At 29.8% G+C, this 22,695-nt stretch overlaps 3 protein-coding genes across 6 annotated transcripts; 1 reads left to right on the forward strand and 2 right to left on the reverse strand.

Moving 5' to 3' along the window:
* The first annotated feature begins 9,188 nt into the window (after positions 1-9,188).
* Positions 9,189-11,842, forward strand: LOC127266627 (uncharacterized GPI-anchored protein At5g19250-like). Its single transcript, XM_051296947.1, has 2 exons — positions 9,189-9,355; positions 11,161-11,842. Exons 1-2 carry the CDS (start codon positions 9,280-9,282, stop codon positions 11,682-11,684), a joined length of 600 nt encoding a protein of 199 aa, XP_051152904.1. The 5' UTR covers positions 9,189-9,279; the 3' UTR covers positions 11,685-11,842.
* Positions 11,843-14,013: 2,171 nt separating this feature from the next.
* On the reverse strand, positions 14,014-18,037 carry LOC127266518 (peroxisomal adenine nucleotide carrier 1-like). Its single transcript, XM_051296778.1, has 5 exons — positions 17,514-18,037; positions 16,377-16,608; positions 15,577-15,723; positions 15,282-15,445; positions 14,014-14,764 (listed from the first exon to the last, which is right to left on the reverse strand). Exons 1-5 carry the CDS (start codon positions 17,642-17,644, stop codon positions 14,485-14,487), a joined length of 954 nt encoding a protein of 317 aa, XP_051152735.1. The 5' UTR covers positions 17,645-18,037; the 3' UTR covers positions 14,014-14,484.
* Positions 18,038-18,444: 407 nt separating this feature from the next.
* Positions 18,445-21,790, reverse strand: LOC127266516 (phenylalanine N-monooxygenase-like). 4 transcript variants are annotated; one of them, XM_051296774.1, is made up of 3 exons: positions 20,747-21,790; positions 19,510-20,132; positions 18,445-19,416 (listed from the first exon to the last, which is right to left on the reverse strand). In XM_051296774.1, exons 1-3 carry the CDS (start codon positions 21,731-21,733, stop codon positions 19,251-19,253), a joined length of 1,776 nt encoding a protein of 591 aa, XP_051152731.1. In that variant the 5' UTR covers positions 21,734-21,790; the 3' UTR covers positions 18,445-19,250. The 4 variants fall into 4 exon arrangements, with proteins under 4 accessions (XP_051152731.1, XP_051152732.1, XP_051152733.1 ...); XM_051296775.1 differs by having other exon boundaries at positions 18,477-19,416; positions 19,510-20,120; positions 20,747-21,785; XM_051296776.1 differs by having other exon boundaries at positions 19,391-20,132; positions 20,747-21,787.
* Between the last annotated feature and the right edge of the window lie 905 nt (positions 21,791-22,695).

Below are 22,695 nucleotides of genomic sequence, written 5' to 3' on the forward strand. Positions count from 1 at the left end.
TACTTCGGGTAATTGCTCATATTTCGATTAATTATAATTAGCACCCTAACTGTCATATATATAGTATAGTATCATAGCTAGCTAAGAAAGACGAGAAAATTTGTTAGAATGGACATCATGAGTTAGTTTTAGTATCAAGAAATCGGCAGCGGTTAAGGTGTCGATCAAGTTAGCATACTAACATTAAACAACTAACATTTCAACATACGATAGATAGCATCTAACTGAGTTAGCACACTAGTTTGAAGCAAATATAATTTCATTACAGGTAGCATATTCTATGCTATATAGAAACATGTGTTGTGTGGGTGATGCATTGTTTTTAAATCAATATATATTGTACTATATGAAATTATATAATGTGGTATGTTATATATTGTATTAATATTTGCTCTCTGAGTTATACATTGTGCTTTGATGTATAATACGCTTATTATATTAAAATTAAAATATATTGTACTGCATGTAATTATATAATGTACTGGTGTTTGTTTGGGGATTTGAATTTTGAGTTGAGATTTGAATAGTTGTATGATGTGATATAAATAGGCGTTGATGTAATGTTTTGAATGTAAAATTGATTTTTAGTATAATATAAAAAATAAAAAATAAGTGTTTGATTTAATATTTTTAGAGGGAAAAAATGAAATGAATAGTGTATTTAAAATATTTTGTGTATTTGCTTATTCAAGTTATTACTATTGTTTTGCTTAATTATTCCAACCTTAATTACGTCTAACAACTGAAATTAATGTATTAAGATATAATTATATTATCTAATGATAGTTTAAAAGATTATTTTATTCCATCTATGAGATAAGATGAGATAATTAAACTAATAAAAACTATTAGTATAGTAATCACATGTTGACAATAATAATTAATGAAAGTCATTGAAGTATATATGTGATCAAATTTAGGGTATGTTTCTTTAGAGGGGTTCGGGGAATTTGAATTTGAGTTTGATTTTTATTTGAATTTTGTTGTTTCTTTTGTGTTTGGGTTTGGTTGGAGTTTTGGGAGTTTTGATGGATATTGATTCGATGGATAATGAATAAAATAATATAAATGCTTATTAAATTTAATTGATAAAATTTATATTGTATGATTTGATTATGAATTTATATTATACACAACATATATATATTTAAATTTTTATTTATTCGTATTATATAAAATTTTATTTTTTACAAAATGATATATATTGTATATATTTTTTTTACCCTGTAATTATTATAAATATTAAATAAATATAAGATTTGAAAAAAAAATTAAAAAAAAAATACAAAGCTGCCATTTTGCAGCCAATGTCGTTGATGGGGAGTTTGGCCCGGTTTGGGAGAAAACACTGTGCGTACAGTATTTTTGTTCGCATAGTGTTTTCTCCCAAACCGTGTTCGCACAGTATTTTTGTTGGCATAGTGTTTTCTCTCAAATCGGGCAGAAGAAACAAGCCCTTAATTATAGTAAAGACACATTGAAGATATTTTCCTTATTGAACTAGAAAATAGTTTGAGATACTTTTGTTTATATATGAATTGTATCAGTAATATAAAAAATATTTATTCTGTCCGTCAACTTTAGGGACATTTTCTTTGTATATTTTTTTGCCTATTGCTGATATCATATGGCTAACAATGAAACCAAGCTCGACGGGAAAGTCACATTAGGCGAACCATGTGTAGCAGGTGACCTGAAGCGTCGAAGGTTTGAACTCATGACCTCACGATCACAAATCCAACCCCTACACCACCAGAGCATCCCTTACGGGACTTCTATTCTTTTACATATGCTTCATCAAACAGATTCGTATCTCTTCAAATATTTTTACTATGTCCTTGTCCCTTGCATCGGAAATATAGCTGTTGAAGCTCTAATTTCACGCAAATTATGAACAAAAAGATCGCAATATGAAAATAGTTGAAAGTGCAAATTTGTCCACTCACCCCAGGTTTCCCCTCAAGCAACTCTCATAACTTTTTGATCGAGATATTTCATTCCTTGCATTCTCATCCTAAACTAACTTACGGTTGTTGCCCTATACATGTCTTGCCTTCAATTTGCATAAAATGTTGCGGCTATAAAACTAGGAACATACACTATGAATAAACTAGAAATTTCAAACAAAAAATATATATATTTTTAAACGAGTAGAATACAAACAAAAATTTCAATATATATATTTTAACAAATGAATACATGCCAAGCTCAAGTCACTATAGATTATTAAGACCACATATACACTACAAGAAAATATTATTTTTGTAACGACGTTTTTGGTTCATAAATCTATATTTTCTGTTACTAATGACATTAGAGATGAAATTAAGGATGAAATTACGTTAGTTACATGAATTTTAGGGACAAAATTTTTTTACAAGTATACTATTTTTTTTTTTGTAGTGATAATACAAAACGTTATTTCATATTCTCCATGTTCTTTCCCCTCCACATTGTCTCACATGATTTGAAAATTCATTTATTTTTTTCTTTTTTACTACAAACTAATATAATATTAATATTAAAATATTTACGCATAAAAAGTCTGTTTTTTTTGCTCTCCACATTGTCTCATATGATTTGAAAATTCATTTATTTTTTTTGTCGATATTGTCTTTTTTACTACAAATTAATATAATATTAATATTAAAATATTTACACGAGACGAATGAAATATCAAATATTTATTTATATTATACTCCTTCACTACCCTGATTGTAATGTACTTATTTATTTTTTGCCCTGGAATTGTAAGTGGATTATGTATAAGAAATGATAATAAAAAAGATATATCTGTAGTAGAGGAACAAATAAAATAAAACAAATATTTTTTTTCTTGAATGAATCTCAATCAAACACTTTATCAATTCAAACTAGTTATCGAATATCATGCATATCAAAGTAAAGATTGATTTTCTCACAAAAACTTAGAATTTATACGTTTTATATTTTAATTTCCTTTTTTATAACATATTAACTTTTTTTGGAAAAATTGTTTATAATTAATTGTACTTTGAAAATTTTGAACTACATTCCCTTATGATTTAAAAATTGTATAAAACATCATCGTATTTTCAAAAATATTACACATAATCTCCTAAAAAAGAGATTTTGTGTAATATTTGTAAAATATAAGAAAATCTCATACAATTTTTAACTTACGAGTGAGGATTTTCGGAACCATAGATAAATTATAAGTATTTTGGCCTTTGCCTTTTTTTTTTTTTTTTTTCTTTCTAAAATATCACTTTAAATCACGTTGCATAAATAAGGCCTCACATGCAAGAATGTTGTAAGCAACAAATTTCGAAAAATAATTTAAACATTTCAACAAATCTAATCCGATCGATAAAAAAGTAAAATAAAATAAAATTTTATTTCACAATTTTGTCTATCTTTCACTTTCAACTCTCGTCGTTATCAACATATTAGTGTATATGCTGAAATAAGAAACATATGTTAAAATTGATCGGACCTACCTCATATTAATTAGTGATAAGGACAATACATACACATAAATATATATATATTGTCACACTAATTTGAATCATGTCAACAACGTAAACATTTATTCAATATGCGTAAAATTTTTTATATTGCTACAAAACTAGGACCATATATGGTTGCTTTACAATATTAGAAGACAACACATATTAGAAGACAACACATTCGCAAAATTAATGAGCCAATAAGTTGATCGACTAAACATCGTGTATAAATAATTCTCAAGACTTTTTATGACCACAAAAAGATCGAAATCATATGTTGCAACCTTATATATATTAAAAAAATTACATTTTTTTTGTTAAGGTGGTCGTAGCTGTCATTTGAAACTTTTTGTGTTTAGTTGAGACAATTTCGATATCTTTTAATGAATGAATTTGTGAATTTGGATTTTAAAGTAGATTTTAAATTAATGAATGAATTTGAATATTTTGCATTTGAAATGCTTTATATTAATATTTATGGGTTTGTTTGATTAGTATTTTAGTTTGAAATAATTTTTTTATATAATGTATGGAGAATGTATCAGTAATATAAAAAAAATAATATTTTAAATTAAATTGTTAATTTTTGTGAAAAAATAGAATATGAATATTATATATATTGGAAATCGTAGCAATAAAAAAAAATTGGTTAGATGAACAAATTTCATTTTGTTTAAAGAAATATTTGAAATGATGCGCAATGTAAAAGGTATTTGAAATATTCACTATAAAAAATTATCAATTTTGTAACGAAATTTTTTCGTTTATAAATTCACTTTTTCTGTTACTAATGATATTAGAGACGAAATTAAAGATGAAATTACGTTAGCTACGTGAACTTTAGGAACAAAATTTCGTTACAAAATACTTATAATTCAAATCATTTATTCATTGAAGCGGAGTTATATTTATATATTATTATCATTATTATTATTTTAGGAAAGAAATGAGGCTGTCATTCTCATAAAAATAATTGGCATCAACACTGTTTTGATTCATATTTAACATATTTGACACTTGAAGTCAGCATAAAGTAACTATATAAATAAATTAACATTTTAATATAGATTAGTTCAATATCATTTGGTATGAAAGCGATTATTTGGACTTTAATTTTATATTTTAGTTTCAATAATAATTTTGATATGATATTTTATAATATAAATACTACTATATTCTTATAGAAAATCATAAGTTTGCATGCCAAAATAACTAATAGAAGACTTGTATGCTGTGATTAATTACCTGACCGACATGGTTTGCAAGTTATCGTGTTCAATCCATTAATGACGCTGTGTTGGAGATGCTCTTAGTACGTGTGATATAAATATAATAACACTTGCGTAATATATTGTAAGTTGTAAGGGTATTTGTAATGTTAGGTAGATAGTACAATTACTAAAAAAAAAAAATGAAAATTTTGTTATGGGACGGACTAAAATAGAAAATTGGATACCTTATTATATATGGGACTGATGGAGTAAATTATATATATATTTTTTTTATTAATTTGTCATTCTAATTTTTTTTTTTATTTTATAGTGCAAAAAATAATAAAAATTATGCTTATGTGTTGATTTACATTTTTAGTTTTTAATTTTTTATTTATAGTAAAAAAATATTAAATTTTATGTAGTTCTGTTGAATTTTTTTAAAAATGTATTTAATTTTTTCTTTTTCTTTATCTGGCTGTGCTGAGAGAATTCGAAAAAGAAAGACAATATTAAATCGATATTTTGCCCCTCGGAGTTTTACGATTGGTTCCATTACTATTTGTATTAGCAGTGCAATTAGCACATGCATGATTTGTATGTTTATATTTTATTTTATTTATTTTATTGAAGTGAATGTGACAGGTCCGACGTTTCGAGTCAAGGATTGCCTGCATATTATTAGTAACTAACTATATATAGAATAAAATATAACATATTATTAGTATTTACCTCTATTAATATTGAATTTGACGAGACGGTGAAAGTCTTAATCTTGTTTTCGAGTCTTCTAGCCTCCGTCCAATTTGTTCTGTCCTAAAGTATATTTGCACGGTCTTTTAGGTGATTTTCTTTTTATTATTAATTGACAAATTTGCCTTTAATTGTATGGTAGAGATTAAAAGTAATAAATGAATGAATGGTAAAAATATAAAATTTGTGTTTAAAAAAAAAAAAAAGACAATAGCTGTTGGACGTCCAAAATAGAAAAGTAGGACATTAATTTGTGGACGGAGAGAGTATTTCATTAGAACAAGAGAAATTGAAATTTGATGCCCTTAGAGATCTAATTTTGAGCGGAAAAATTCACGGGAAGCAAGAGGTGGCATGATGTATCTTGAGTACATAAAATCAAGATAAATGTAATTCCAAAAAGACCGATCAAGGGTTAACTCCAAGAGGATAAATCAATATGGATTCAAGTTGAGTAATCGAAGTAGACCCAAGAAAGATTTGAGTCATGTCGTGTGCTAGAATTGTGAGAAGTTTGAACATAATCGGAATTAGTGCAGAACATCGAAAAATGGATAAGAACAACAACAATTCAATCAATGCAATGACAAAAGATATAAGGAATAATATGCTTGTGAGCACTAGCACTCATTTGGCGTCATGAAAAACGACACCTCCGGAGATATCATAATTGTTCATTTTGCAAACGATGAGCGGTTGAGAACTGTGAAAAAAAAATTAAAAAAAAAAATCATAAAGATCAAAACTCACAATCAATGTAAGTAAAAGTTGCGTGACATCAAACACATGCCAAGTTTGAAGAGGAATTTAACTTCCGTAGGCCAATTAGACGGTGAAAATTATGCCACAACTTTTGAAGTAAAGACAAAAAAATTTCTAAACTAGCCATAATACTGAGTATAGACAAAAAAAAAGAATGTGTTTTTATATGACTGTAAATATGTTGATTGAAGTACCTTAAAAAAGTTAGTTACGTATAATTTTAACAGAATTGAAATAATGAAATATACATTTTGACACTACAATTGGACTTAAAAGGTTAAAATAAGAAATGCAATTAGTTTTCAAGTAGAAAATCGTTACATTGTAAAATCTAATAAGAAGTCTAGAGACAAAAATATAGTTAAAATTAGTTATAGTAACAACAAACAACTAAAAACAAAGATATATTAGAGTTTGTATGATGTACTTCATCGGTCTATTTTTTATTGTTCTAATTGATATTTATATGTTCTATTAGACAATTAATTTTTTTTTTTTTTGTTACGAGTAAACAAATTTATCATTTATCTCATATATATAGAAAAAAAAGGGCAAAACAGCAAAAAAAATTCCATGTGGTTTACCGAATCTGTTAAAAACCCCCATAGTCCTAAAATTCCAAAAAACCTACTCGTAGTTTGTAAAATGTTGCACACTCGCCCCCTTTTAAATCACACTGACGGCGTTAAATTTTACCCTCATCAGACCGTTATGCCCTTGTGATTCTCTTATGTTCTTTCTTCATCTCTTCTTCTCTTCTCCACAATCTGTTTCTTCCATTTCTTTTCTTCCCCAAATTCTTCTTCACACATCTTCTTCCTCAATTTTTCTTTTCTTCTTCTCCAATTATTTCTCTCTCTTCTTCTGTTCTTTCTTCTTCGCTTCATTCTTTTTCTCTTCTCCCCAACTTCTTTCTTTCATCTTCTTTTCTTCTCCAAATTCTTCTCCACACATATTTTTCCTCAATTTTTTTTTTCTTCTTCATCTCCAATTCTTCATTCTTCAAAGAAGAATTGGAAAAGAATAAAAATAGAAAGAAGATGATGGGCAGAAGCGGCAGGGAAGGGAAGAAGGAAGGAGAAAAGAAAGAGAAGAAAGAAGAGAAGGAAAAGAAAAAGAGAAAAAAATGCTCGATACCAGTTTTTTTTTTTTCTCCAATTTTTTTTTCTTTTTCTATTTCTTTTCCCTAATTTTCTTTCTTCTTTATTCTTTTCTCTCCAATTCTTCCGTACGCAGTTGCAACCAGAAGCAAACAGGTTTTTCTTTCTTCTTTCTCTATCTCTTTTTCCTCAATTTTTATTTTTTTTTATTTTTTCTCCCTAATTCTTCCGTACGCCGTTTCTTTCTTTATTTCTTCTTAGATTGATTTCAAATCTTGATGTCAAATTGATTTCTTAAATTTTTGGGTTTGCTATTTCTGAGTTTTGTAAAACAGAAGAAGAAATATTTCTGGGTTTGGTAAAATAGAAGAAGATCCATGTCCGGTCGATTAATTGTGATAAATTTGGAATCGGTGTCAAATTTGATTGTATTTAACGGATTTTAAATAAAAAAAATGAATTGAGAGTAAATTCTGAAAGTATGGATAACAATAAGAAATAAGAAGAATAAAGAAGAAGAATAAGGAAGAAAAGAATGAGGGACAAGAAGAATAAGGAAGAAGAAGTCATTAGGGTATTTCAATAATTTTACACATAAATATATCATTTTATAGACAAAAAAACGTATACAACCTCCGTTAAATCCTAACGGAGGGGGGATTTTTTGGAACGTTTTACAAACCACAAGTAGATTTTTTGGAATTTTAAGACTACAGGGGGTTTTTAGCAGATTCGCTAAACCAAATGGGATTTTTTTGCTGTTTTCCCAAAAAAAAAAAAAAGAAAAAAAAGAAAAAAAGTAAATAAAGAAAAAATAAAAAAAGTAAATTTTGTGTATATATAAAAAAAGGAACAATAATTATTCAATATTTCAAATAAAAAAAATAAGATATTAATTTGTAAATTGAGAGAATATTATTTTTGAACTTCTTCAAAAAAAGACCTTTTATGTTACAAGATGGACTTATAATTAGGGATGTCAATGGGGCGGGTTCGGCACGGGTTCTGCAGGCCCCGAGACCCACGGCGCTAGAAAATATTAGGCTCCGAGACCTGTCCCGCCCCGCTTCCACCCGGCCCTAAGACCCGCCCCGCCCCGAACTTGGAGGGTTCGGGGCAAACCTGGCAAACCCGTTTTTTTAAAAAATATATAATAATAAATATTTTTTTAACAATCGAATACTAAAACAAATAGCATTAAAAGCACAAAAAAAAATCTAAAAACAATCATATATTGATCCATAAAAATAAGATAAATAAATAAATAATATATTTTTATTATTACATATACATATATTAGGTATAATAATTTTTAAAAATTATTTGGAGCAGACGCGACTAATTGAATTTTATATTTAAAATTATTTAAGTAAATAAATAATATATTTTTATTATATAAATGTACATATATATTAGTTATAATAATTTTAAAAAATATCTGAGTTCGAGTCCGGATCCGAATTGGAGCGGGTTTTTAGTAAAACTCGTAACTCGCCCCAAACTCGACCGGATTTAAAATTTTAAATCCACAATCCGCCCCAAAATATATTATTTAGATCCGAACTCGCCCATTAAAAGCGGATCCGAGGCGGATCCGAGGCTAACCCGCCCCATTTGACATTCATACTTATAACGTGTAAATTATTAATTTTATTTAAATTACAATTTATATAAAAATAAAATTAAAATTTAACATAAATGAATTTGCACCGATAGTCGAATCTGGTGACGAACGATTGATCGATCGATCTGCAGAGCCTTCCTTCACTCCAAAGTCTCCCTAAAATTAATTAAATATTTAAAAATCTTGAAAACGACGCTCTAACGAAACGGCACCGTTTAGCAAACAAACAAACGTCACATATGACTCATTTTATGTATTACAGAGATTGACAGTCTCTCCCCTCCACCGAAAGATACTTCTCTCTCTCTCTCTCTAAAGGAAGTTCTCTGCTCTGCCCAGCTATGGCGTCCCTCCATTTTCAATATTTCCTAATTCTCTCACTGCTCTGTCACTCCATTTCCATCATCAAATGCGACGGTACAAACGCTCAATCTTTTCATTATCCATTTGGATCTTAATTTTTTTGACTTGTTTGGATTTGCAATGTGGTTAATTTTGATGCAGTATATGAGCTAGCTAGGGTTTTAGTGATTTCCACATTTAGGATTATTTGAAGATCTGAACTCACAGTAGTTTAATCCATTGTGTATTTGCAGAAATTGTTTTCATTAGCTGATCGATTTTTTGGATTTGAAGTTCATTTGTGGATTTGTGTAGGTAACATTGATTGATTCTTCACTTTGTCGTTGGATGTTCTTGGTTCTATGTTTTGGTTTTAGATCTATCTGATTTTGTTATGTAGTTTGATTCTAGATCCCACTTCACATTGAGTTTGGTGTTGATATATATATATATATATATATGTATATAGGTAGTTTGGTTGAAGGAAATTGAATTAAGGCCCTGTTTGGTTGTGGATGGATTTGGATTTGAGAGTGGATTTTAAGTGAATGGATTTCAATTACTTCGGATTCGAAATACTTCATAGTTAGAATCCATCGTTTGGTTAAAAAAGAACTATTTGAAATGAAATAGAATAAAGAGTATTTAAGAGTTCACAACAAACATTGAAGATTTGATATTATCGTATTGTCGAACAAAAGTAATGATTTTGATGGAATCACTTGTAATAATCTAACCCAAACCCCTCAACCTATTCAAATGAATCCATCAAATTTATTTGTTTCTTTTGGCTATGCAATGTAATTTGTTTGTTCGAGGGTTTGGATTTTAGGTTTGAAATTTGAATAGTAAAACTTTTGAATTGGAATACATGTACGATGTGATATAAATCGACGTTTGATGTGATATTTTAAATGTAAAATTAATTTTTAGTATAATAAAAAAAATAAAAAATATATGTTTGATTTGATGTTGTAGGGGAATTTAATGAATAGTATAAATTTTATAAAATCTACCAAAAAACACACTCATAGTGGATTTCAAATCCTTCTTCTTTTAACAATTTAAGTACTCTTCATTTCAAGTATTTCCCAAATGTAAAAGTATTTCAAATTTAGGGTGTGTTTGTTTCGGGTTTGGATTTTGAGTTGGGATTTGAATAGTAAAAATTTTGAATTTGAATAGTTGTATGATGTGGTATAAATAGGTGTTGATGTGATGTTTTGAATGTAAAATTGATTTTTAGTATAATATAAAAAATGAAAAATAGGTATTTGATTTGATGTTTTTGGGGGAAAAAATGGGATGAATAGTGATTTAAAATCCAATCCCCCAAACAAACGCACCCTTAAAGTAATTCGAGTCCAAATTATAAAGTAATTCAAATTCATTCATTTAAATTTGACTATGTACTCCGAATTCATTAATTTAAAGTTCCTTAGCAAATCCAAATTCATTCATCCAACCAAATGATCCTTATTTTTATTTCAAAGTGATTACATTTTAAATAGGCTGCAGTGTTGATCCGGCCAAGTCAATGTGGCGCTGATTTGACCAGATCAGTCTAGGTCATGCAACATATATTTAATATATACTATATTATAAATTTGCCGAGACATATATAAATATATTGATAACCTGTATAGCATACGCTGATCCAGTCAACTGATCCATACCCTTTTAGATATATTCTTGTTTTAATAGTTTTTTTTTTGTCTAGAATTGGAAAGTTACCTTCATCTCATGTTTGTCTTAAACCCCCGACCCTTAAGTTGGAGGTTCGATTTCCATCATGCCTATCTTCAGCTAATATCACCAAAAAAACGAAACATTTTTCTTAGTATATCTCAATCCAATTCCCTTTTAATTCCATCTTGCAGATGAGGAAGACAATCTTCTCCAAGGAATCAACCGGTACCGAGCAACTCTAAACCTAAAGGCTCTAACAAAGAACGATCGAGCTGAATGCCTGGCCGAAAAAGTCGCGGAGCAATTCAAGAACCAACCATGCACGAACACGACGGGCGCCAACACCGTGCCGGGCACCGAGCCTCAGTACGCCGACTTCCCCAAACTTTTATCGAAGTGCAATTTGAACGTCACGACGACAAGAGACGGCCAGATCATGCCCGCCTGCGTGCCAAACCTTGAACCCGCTGTAGTCCTCTCCAACTTCACCAAGTCGCAGTACTCGGGCAACCTGAACGACACTCAGTACACGGGGATTGGGATCGGTTCGGAAAAGAATTGGATTGTCGTTGTGCTGACTACGAGCACCCCCGAGGGGAATTACGCCCTCGGGACTAATAAGAACAACAATGGCGCCGCCGCCGTCGCCATCCCGGGGGTTCTTGCTGTTGGGTATGCTCTGTTTCTTGTTGTTGGGATTTTGATTTTGTTGTAAGGTTCTTTGGCAGGTATATATACATTTATATATATATATATATATACACACACATGGAAATGAGTTGTCTTCTTCCTTGAGCTGAATTGGTCTGTGTAGATGAGCAGAATGGATACTGAAGTTGCTGTTTACAATTTTTACAATTTTCTGTTTCTACATCTCAAATTTGGCACAAATTCTTTATCTTCATGTATTCTTTTCGAGCAATTTTAGGTTTACATTTGTTTTTTTGCAGGCAGATTAAATATTTTAACAGTAATAGATAGATTTAATAATGTAAAAATTAAATTGCCCTTACTTATTTACTTGTATAATAGAATGAAAATAACATGATAAGTGTTAAAAAAATATATTAGTAGTTAGTGGTATGGTCAATAGTTACTGAAGAAGCGAAATATAAATTTTAGAAGCGAAATATAATTTTTTGAATTAGACGGACGAAAATGAAAATATGTAAACATTAAAAGTAGACGAAAAAAAAAAACTATTTTCTGTTTCTACTTTAACATTTTTCTCCACAATTTAGGAAAAATAGAAACTAAGACATAATAATATTTCAATGAAAAAAATAGAGTAAAAAAAAAGTAAATAAGAATATTATAAAAAATTTATTAAAAAATTAATAATAAAATAATGAGGTAAATAAAAAATTTTAGTGATAAATTAATTAAAATTTATTTAATTAGAGTAATGAAATTATAAATAGACAATTATCTACGGATTATAGATAAATTTAACCGACTCTATATATATATATATATATATATAATAATTCTTCAAAATTGGAATCTAGCCTACCATGCAAATCTTTAAATATACTCCACCCGTTCCACATAATTTGTTTTTATTTTTTATTTTTTTCCGTCCCACATAATTTGTCATTTCTATTTTTGGAAATATAATTATGCACTTTAATCGCATTTTAAATTTTAAATTTTAAATTTTATAATTTTCTTAATTTTAATTAAATTATTTACTTATCTTAATCTTAATCTATAATTATTTTTACTAAATAATAATTATTTTTACTAATATATTTCTTAATTATACTTTACCTAAATTCTCGTGTCTACGGTAATACACCCATATTACATGAGACGGAGGGAGTATATAAGGATTATGGCGCTTACTAGAAGTAATCAACACTCATAATTAAGACATACTAAAAAATAAACAACCACCACATAATTTCAGCACCTCTAATAAAAAAATAGATACATAATATACAATTGATTTTAGTGCAGACGGACTCTTATACAGCACACTTGTAACTATGAAAATAATAAATACTTTTGTTATACACAATAACATATGCTATTTGTATGCGTGTTGATTTGAAAATTAGCAAATCAACATCGTAATTATTCCCAAATGAATGAATATATATTCTATGAATGATTACCATATACATATTGTGTGAATCATTATCTAATCGTCATTTAATTGAGATTTACTCTTATTTTCTGTGTGTTTCTTTGGAAGTTAGGATTTTGAATTGAGTTTTGAATGATAAAAAAATTGATTTGGAATAATTATATGAAGTGATATATATAAGTATTGAAGCAATATTTTAAATATATAAATAAATTTTAATATAATATAAGAAATACAAATAAAAATTTAATTTGATATTTTTGAAAAACTGTGTGCGAATAGTAGAGCTGTAAAATAAACAAACAGTTTGCGAGCTCAGCTCGATTCGGCTCGTTCGTTAAGCTATACGAGCCGAACACGAACATAAATTTTGGCTCGTTATGTTCACGAACGAGCTCGAGCTTGTTCGCGAATGTTCAATAGTATTTATTAGAAAAATTAAATTAATAATGTTATATTTAATAAATATATATCTTTATAAATATTAATTATATTTCATTCTATTTTTTATTTAAATTTATTAATAAAAATTATACTTATAATTAACTAAATTTAATTTTCTTTAAAAAAATTAAATAAATAAATAAAATTTCTCTTAATAAGCCGAGTCGAGCCGAACACAAACAAAAAAAATTGTTAAACGAGTCAAGCTCAAACAAAAACTTCAAGTCGTATCCCTTGACGAATGAACACGAGCCGAGCTCGAGTCCCTAACGAGCCAAGGTTGTCATGTTGCCGAGCTCAAATATGACAAGCTCGGCTCTGTTCGGCTCGTTTACAGCTCTAGTGAATAGTGAAGTCTTCCTAAATTCTTGAAACAACACATAGTTAGAATAAATAGCAACATAAAACCTTAGACACCAAATAGAACTCTATCATGGAGAAGCCACATGTTATTTTGACAGCCACAACTTCTATGCCAATGCCAAATTTCCAATAATGAACATATATTAAATGATACAAGCTATTTAGGGATAGATTTAATTCGAAATTTCAATCCTAAAAAAGACAAAGAAACAGCACTCGTCAAGACTTTGAGGCTGATGCTCTAATGGCTCAAATCAAAATCTCGGAGAGGAGAAACACTAAAAATAATAGTACCACATATTGCACAACAACCTGTTCTTTCCCCGAATGAAACCTAGGTGACGAATTATTTTAAAGCTACAACGCATTGATACTACCCGATGCACAAGTAAATCAAACCTAGGATTACTCTTTACTAAATTAAGACACAAATATCGGCTTTCATCGTAACGATCACAATCCAAGAACCAAATACAAGTTAAGTTGCTAAGTGCTAACCTTATTCATCGCGATTCTTGTGGTGTAGATCATATTCGGGTAGAATCCTTCTCGATGCAAAATGGAGCATTATCTCCTTTATTGCATTTTACTGAGAGGCTTGAACATGAGCCGGGAATTTTCAAGGGCCGATTAGTCTTGCTCTTGTCACAAGCACAAATCTTCTGAGTGCAAGCATTAGGACCCAAGTGGTCTTTGTGATTTTTTCTTTTATCATTAAAAGAAGGGCCGAGCTTAGGACAGTCTTCAGGATTTGGGCTTGTAGACCTTTGAAGAAGCCGAGCAGCCCTTCCCTTTCCCAAATTGAATAGAGTGCCCCAGACACAGTTTTACGGGATTTTTTTTGGAGTTGGTCGTCATTGCTTTCATCAGATTCAGCTGATTGAATCATCACTTTACACCTGTTCATACCAAATGCTCGGTTAGTGAAGCGGATGGGGTAGTGCAACAACGTCGACTACAAATTCTTTTCTAATTATAATTTCTACTTCCAATATGACTATGTAAAAACTAACTTTATTCAGCGCAACAAAGACGATGTTTGATCAAGAAAGAGCAAGAGTGTGTTTGTTCGAGGGTTTAGATTTTCAGTTGAAATTTGAATAGTAAAAATTTTGAATTAGAATAGTTATATAATGTGCTGACGTGCTATTTTGAATGTAAAATTATTTTTTAGTATAATATAAAAAATAAAAAATAATTATTTGATTTGATATTTTGAAGAAAAAAGAATTTTGATGAATAGTAAAAATCCGAGAAAATCTTTCAAACAAACACGCCCCAACTATATCAATCATACAGCTAGTGATATTAAAGGCCCCTCAAAATGACATAAATAAAAAATAAAAATGAAAAGGGTAAATTATACGATTCAAATGAAATTTAATATAGAGCAAGTAAAGGCGAATCAGTAATAACCTTATAGCCGGGTATGTTATGCACGTGGCAATACATTTCGAGACTGCGCCCAACACAAAAGCAGAAAATGCAGAAAGGGCTTCTGAAGATGCTATGTCGTCGTCTCTCTTTTTCCTCTTCTTTGCTTTCAATAGCCTCTGTTTTAACTGATCGAATGCCGTATACTGCATGCATATGATTATAATTGGATTCACGTTTAGATGCTTCAGTAACTTTTTATATACAACAAATTCAGTCGAATATAAATGATAATTCAGCAACAGATGTTATGAAGAAATCGAAGGCGCATATTAACCTGAATGGAAGGATTTGATGTAAGAAGAAGAGAGATGCCCAGACCATCGAATGACTCACTCCAGGAGCTCTCTGAAAGCGATTTCCAAAGTCCTTTAGATTTCCCGAAATCACTTGTTTGCATCTTTGAAGATGCTGTATCAAGAGGCTATACCGAAACAAAAAATAAATAATTATTTACAAAATTTACAATAAAGAAGGGAAAAAAATCATTTTTGATCCCAATATAACCAAAATTTATTAATTTTTGGTCCCAATATAAAATTTTTATAATTTTTTGTCTCAATATAATCAAACTTTATCTTTTTTAGTCCCACCGTCAACAAACTGACGGAAAATGCTGACGTAGACTTGCAAGATTGTGCAATTTCAAATATAAATATAAGGTTTGATTTCTTTTCACGTCAGCATTTTCCGTCAGTTTGTTGACGGTGGGACAAAAAAAGATAAGATTTGATTATATTGGGACAAAAAATGATGAATTTTTGTTATAGTGGGATTAAAATTGATAAATATTTTATATTGGGACCAAAAATGATGAATTTTGATTATATTGAGACCAAAATTGATAAGATTTTTATATTGTGACCAAAATTGATGAATTTTGGTTAAATTGAGACTAAAAATGATTTTTTCCCAAGAAGTAGTAAATCATATCGATGTTATGGTTCAAAATTAGCAGTAGATTGCTAATTCCGTTAAGATGTCCAAAGCAATAAAATTCATCATATAGGAATCATTAAATTGTGATATATATATATATAAGCTGAAACTCAAAATTACCGACTGAAATAGACTTGCCTGAGTCACAATGACTGTGCACGCACCAGCGGCGGCAGCTATGATCAGATTCGCTTTAGTACCGATAGATTTATATCCACTTTCCTTCAAGTAAAGCCTCTTAAAGAAGCTGTATCCATAGAAATAGATGAACTGGGAGATGAAAGACTGAAAGTTTTTCGTTCCTAATCCCTGGTACAATGAGAGCACTTGACGTGTCGATATTGCTTCCCAAAGCACATCTGAGATATTCCTGGGGAAATCAAAACAGTCGATGAAATATTAAACTGAAATTCATATTTCCTTGCTAATAAGACCCTTGCCACGAACAAGTTTACATAAGGGATATGAAATGAGGAAAAACAACAATGCACAAACAAAAAATAGTTCGATCATTGATAACTATTCAATCCTTATGCCTATTATAATTCCATTCAAATTTATGCATTAGATCATGACAACAAAATCACTATTCAGAAAATTAAAAGAAAAAAAAAAACACTTGAACAAAAACTACTCTTTAATTACTTGCATATATTCTGTTACCTAATTTCGACTATTGAAGGCCAAACTCTTGGATTAAAACAATCATTAATCAATAAGCCATAATACAAAATCTGAATCACAACCCCGACGTGATTATGCTATGCAGAATTTCATTGAAAATATATACTTCAAGATCAAACAGAGTTCGACAAAAGTAGAGCTAAATAAGTGAGAATCAATCTTGTGAGAATGGCTATTTTTCCTTACTTTAAGCTGACAAATAATTTTAAGAGAGAAATCAATATATAAATAAATAAATGAACCATTATTCAAAACCTACTACATATATTATTTACCTAAAAAAATCCCCTTTTTGCCAATAAACCCTAACTTCCCAAAACAAATCCAGCTAAGTTTAATCTCAAAATTGGTTCATATCCCCTGACGAATCAATCAAGATAGATACAGTCAAAATTACCATCAACAGATAATCAATCAAAGAGAAAACTGCAGAACTGAATATCAACAACTAGAAAATTCTCATACTCCAGAACAATCAATAAAATGAACCACACAATCAATCCAGAATAAATTACTGAAATTTTGCTACAAAGAGAAGACAGGATCAAGTGAAAACAAATAAATTGCTGAAAGAAAGAAGTCAAATCAAACCTGTATTTTTTATGATGGTGGTCTCGATTCTCGGCTTGGTACTTAGTCTTGCAGGTATCAAGCGGATACAAAATTGTGGTGCTGACCAGTGCCCCGACCGCACCGGAAGTCGCCTCCACTAAAGACTCCATGACAGAACGGATCAAGCTTTATTGAAACTTCTGCAATTGCTTTACCCAAAAGTGGGCGCGGCTTAGAGCGAGTTGTTGTTGCAAGAGTGGGGCAAACGTGAACATATGGAGGTGGGAGAATTGGGAAAAAGGAACGGAGAAATTTTTGTAAGCTTGGGTGCAGATGGTGGGTGGGTGGGTCGGTGAGGTTATCCGCGTTGGGGAGTGTGGGCCGAATGGGAAGGGAAGTGAAGGGTTCCTCATCGTTTTACACGTGAAATCAACTTTTGAGCGGTAGGAAACTTTGGAGTATTGACCTCATCAGTTCCCCAAAATTTAGGGTCAGTTTTTCAATTTGGATTTTTAAATAATAAAATATTAAATTTGAATAATTGTTTTATGTTAAATTGATTGTAATATTTTAAATGTAAAATAAATTTATAATATAATATAAAAAAAAAAATTATTTGATTTGATATTTTTAAAAAAAAAATTGAATAATAAAAATTAGTATAAAACTTACAAAAGAATACAAAGGCATTTTTTTTTTCAAAATTTCTCTTAGTTTTATAGAAGTTTTGGAAGTTATTTACAATTAGTAAATAATTAAAAATTATATTAGTAAAAATAATTATAATTTAATAAAAATAGTTATACATTAATATTAAAATAATTTAATAATTTAATAAAAATTATAAATTATAAATCTTTATATTAAAAAAAAAGGAAAAGATAAATTATATGTGCGACAAATTAAACGGGACGCAAGGAATCCTTATTATTTATCAAGTTTTTTGGTCTAGTAAATATGAAATCAAATATTTATTTTTTATATTATATTAAAAATTAATTTGCTATATATTTCTCTTTTTAAAAATAATTAACATATTTATTCAGAAAAAATTCATATTTTCTTATCTCACTTTAATTGACACATTTTTTTGTAAAAAATTAATTGATATCTTTTTATTTTAAATAAAATTTTATAATAAAAATATATTTAATGAATTTAAATTAAATTAATTAATTACATAATATATAACATGGTACAAAAACTATTTAAAATCTTTTTGATTCTATCTCTTTTTAAAAAATAAATAATTTTATTTATATTTAAAATTTCATCAACGATACATAAATTTTGTTCCCCATTCTTTAAAATTTGTGTTCTGAGTAATTTTTAAAAATATTATTTAAATATAAAATTTAAACTAAAATTTCTTAAAACCAATATTCCAGTGTGTTCGTTTGGGGGAGTCACCGAAATTTTAAAAAAATATTAAATTAAATATTTATTTTTATATTATATTAAAAATTAATTTAACATACAAAATATCATTAAAAAAAACTATTTATTTCATCGTACAAGTATTTCGATTCAAAATTTTCAGGACAAACACACCAAAAGTTTCAAATTACTAATTTTCTACTTCTCAAAATTTTTAGGGTTCATCCAAAACTTTCTTTTATTGGGCTTTGGTTTTCTTCTATAAAATATTTACGATCTTGGATCAACAATTTTTCTCAATTTGACTATCTTAATTCGTGCAATCAACATCAAACACATCGAAGAAAACCCATTATTACATATATTAATAAACTAACCCGTGTTTGTTTTGTTAGATTATTAAAAATAATTTTTTTTATGTGAACTACAGATAATTTTGTAAAAAATATAAAAATAATAAATGTGTGTAGTGTATTTATTTTTTTTAAAAGTTGTGCGCAAAAAAAAAAAAAAACAATAAAAAAAACAAAGCCTAAAGATACAATACAAGATCAAAATCCGATTCCTGCAAACAGATATATATACACATTAAACACTACAACAGTAAGAACTTAAAGCATTTCATAAATAGAGCTGCATATAAACATGTGGTTCTAACCTCGGCGTAGCACGCGCGAGCAGCGGTCTCTTCATCAGAAAATTATCGTCGTCCGGCGCGCCGAGATCGATAAATTCCGGCCCATTCGGCGCATTCCAATCGAAACCCTGAATAAGCCTTGCCAGAAGCATAGTTGTTAAAGTAGATCCAAGCATGAACCCGGGGCAGCCGCGCCGGCCTGTACTAAACGAAAACATTCTTAACTCATGGTCGGAGATCATGACCTCCCCGGTGTCCTCGTCGCGGCTGATGTGGCGCTCCGGCTTGTACTTGAGTGGTTCTTCCCAAACTCTCGGGTTGTGTCCAACTCCACGACGGCTAATCAGAACTTGGCTGCCTTTCGGGATAAAATAGCCTCCCACGACGACATCCTTGGATGATTCGTGTGGAACGTTGAAAGGAGCTATAGGGTGTAGCCGGAATGACTCTTTAGCACATGCTTTGATGTAGTTGAGGTTAGGGAGATCCGATTCTTCGACAAGTCTATCCCTACCGACTACGCGGTCTAGCTCTTGGCGCGCCTTGTCGAAGATTTTTGGTTGATTGATCATCTCCGCGAGACTCCACTCGGCTACATTTGATGGATTATCGGTCGTAGCTAATATTATATCCTGCGATTTCAACTGATGATTAAATATAGGCGTCATTTACTATGTTGAATTGTAAAATTTAAGACAGTAATCCAACACAAAATAATGAGAGTACCGTATGTAATGTCAGAAAACACATAATTTATGTTAACTGTGACGTAATCCAACACAAAATATAAAATATATTCTAATTGATTTCAATATAAAAGATACATTCATAGCTATCTATTTTAACGTTCTGACTTGAGGCCGGCCTTGGATCCAGGTAAGAGGAACGTACGCTCAGAGCCCAATATATACATGGGACTCGTTATATATTTATATTACATATGTATAATTTTTTTATATATAAAACTTATTTGATGTATAATTTGATGGTGTGCGGATGAATGTTTGAAAAATTATATTATTTAAAATTTATATGTTGTTGTATGTAAATAAAGAATATTATTTATTATATATATATATATTTAAGAGTCCTTATTTATTTTCTTTTTTTTTTTTACCCTGGCTTTCGAAAGTTAGTACCGGCCTGGACTCGACTAGGGTGTTAGATCATCATGTTCTTAGGGTATTCAAACATTTTTAACTTCTAAATTTTCTTATCTACAAAACCTTCAACGAGTAAAAATGATCAAAATGCTTACCTTGATATGTGCTTTGATCTCTTGAATTGTCAACAAGGGATTGTTTTGAGAGTCTTTGAGATTGATCAACACTCCAAGGATGTCCTCTTCACCAATTTCAATCCCTTTCTTCCAAATTTCGACTCTTCGATTAATTTCAACATCGTGAAATTTATCGATAACGGCTATAGCATCCGTCATAATCTTCTTATGGCCATCGAAATCGAACACCTCTAACCATGGACAAAGATCACCAATTGCAAATCCATAGAGATGTGATAAGAGTATGAAGGTTGCCTCCATATGTTCCACATCTTCGATTGCCGGGCTTCCATCTTTCTCGTCCTTTCCAAAAGATCTCTTGTCGAAAATATATCTCTTGATGACACCGGCGCAATAATGCCGCGCTACGGATCTTACATCCACAATCCCATCGTTGAGTTCGCTCCGGCATTGGCTATGAACATACCGTACTAATCTATCAGCTTCGCCGCGCCTTTTGTCGTGAAATTTTTCGTGCATGGAAGGCGAGAGCACTTTAGAGACGAGAATCTTTTTCATCTTCTTCCATTGGTCGCCGGCCGGGGAAAAGGCTGTTGATATGTGGCCATTGTTTATCAATCTTGAAGACATCACTTTTGGCCGCGACGCGAAAATCGCGTCGTGCTTTTTCAAGAACTCGCACGTGAGCTCGGGGGATGTAACCGTGATGAAATAGGTGTTTCCGAGATGGAAACAACCTATCTCGGTTTCCATTCTTTTCATGAATTGGTGCATCCATTTAAATGTCGGTATATTATTCTTGACCATGGTTGGAAGGCAACCGATGATCGGAAAACCTTTTGGCCCTGGAGGAAGAGGTCGAGGTCGAGGTCGAGGTCGAGGACGAAGACGAAACTGACATAGTTTCTTCATTAGGATTCGCCAATTGTAAGAAATTATGGCTAAAGCTAAAGCGAGAAGACATGAAAGTTTAGAGCAAATTTGGGGATAGGGTTTGCATTCCATTTGTTTGTAATAGGGTTTTCGATTTGAATGTTTCTTCCAAATATATATATTTACATTGGGATTGAAGAAGAACCAATAATTTATTTATTTAGCTTATTATACAAGTTAATAATTTTTCATGCATATCCTAAAACACAACAATCCGTGGCATAACCATAACCTAATAAAAAGATAATTCTATTCTTCAAGAGTTATACTATTTGAAAATATTATTTCCTCTTGTCTCATATCTTCTGTCGGACTCACATGTCATATCTTTTTTTTTTTTTTTAAAAGGTTACACAGTTTAATTAAATTTTAATTTCTTGTTATATAAAAATATTTATAATATAATTTTAATTAAATTAATTAAAACGGATGGAGTAATAAGTAAAAAAATTATAACAACAACATATTATATATATTTATTTTTGTATTATTTAAAATTGACAAATACATTTTTCTTTAGTAAATTTTCTTTTTAAAAAATAATTTATTAAAAATGTTTCACTTCACAAATTTTCACATTTTATTTTATTTATTTCAATTATTTTATTCTACTTTATTCCATCCATTAAAAAAAAGTATGCTCATTTGCTCGGGCACAAGTTTTATGAAAGTCGCTAAAAGTAGAATTTTTTAACGATAAAAAAGAAGTAAAAAATATATATATTTACTTAAAAAATGAGAATAAATTTAAATAATAAAAAATAAAAATAAATTTAAATGAGAGATCGAATATACATATATTTAAAAAAAAAAAAAAAAGCCAAATAAATAAGTGAGGGCAGTGACTGAAGGCCACCCTTTCCCCCACATATACAACAGAAATTAGCAATGAATTTTAACATGTGGAAAATGATCAAAATGTCAGCAATCAATATCCAAGAAAATTCATTTCAAGTTTTTTTTTTTTTTTTTTTCTTATCTCTTATTTCTTCTATATCACATATATTTTTCTACTATATCAATGGAGATATTCA

The sequence above is a fragment of the Andrographis paniculata genome, unplaced genomic scaffold, assembly GCF_009805555.1.
Source record: "Andrographis paniculata isolate CXL003 unplaced genomic scaffold, ASM980555v1 Contig76END, whole genome shotgun sequence".
Classification (NCBI taxonomy): domain Eukaryota; kingdom Viridiplantae; phylum Streptophyta; class Magnoliopsida; order Lamiales; family Acanthaceae; genus Andrographis; species Andrographis paniculata.

What these genes read in the sequence shown, in the direction of transcription:
- LOC127266627 (XM_051296947.1), top strand. Translation starts at nt 9,280, where the DNA reads ATGGCGTCCCTCCATTTTCAATATTTCCTAATTCTCTCACTGCTCTGT. An exon ending in TTCCATCATCAAATGCGACG is followed by an intron (nt 9,356 to 11,160) that starts GTACAAACGCTC and finishes TCCATCTTGCAG; the next exon opens with ATGAGGAAGACAATCTTCTC.
- LOC127266518 (XM_051296778.1), bottom strand. Translation starts at nt 17,644, where the DNA reads ATGGAGTCTTTAGTGGAGGCGACTTCCGGTGCGGTCGGGGCACTGGTC. An exon ending in CACCATCATAAAAAATACAG is followed by an intron (nt 16,609 to 17,513) that starts GTTTGATTTGAC and finishes TGATTTCCCCAG; the next exon opens with GAATATCTCAGATGTGCTTT. An exon ending in CATCAAATCCTTCCATTCAG is followed by an intron (nt 15,446 to 15,576) that starts GTTAATATGCGC and finishes ATATGCATGCAG; the next exon opens with TATACGGCATTCGATCAGTT.
- LOC127266516 (XM_051296774.1), bottom strand. Translation starts at nt 21,733, where the DNA reads ATGGAATGCAAACCCTATCCCCAAATTTGCTCTAAACTTTCATGTCTT. An exon ending in AGATCAAAGCACATATCAAG is followed by an intron (nt 20,133 to 20,746) that starts GTAAGCATTTTG and finishes TTTAATCATCAG; the next exon opens with TTGAAATCGCAGGATATAAT. An exon ending in CTCGCGCGTGCTACGCCGAG is followed by an intron (nt 19,417 to 19,509) that starts GTTAGAACCACA and finishes ATCTGTTTGCAG; the next exon opens with GAATCGGATTTTGATCTTGT.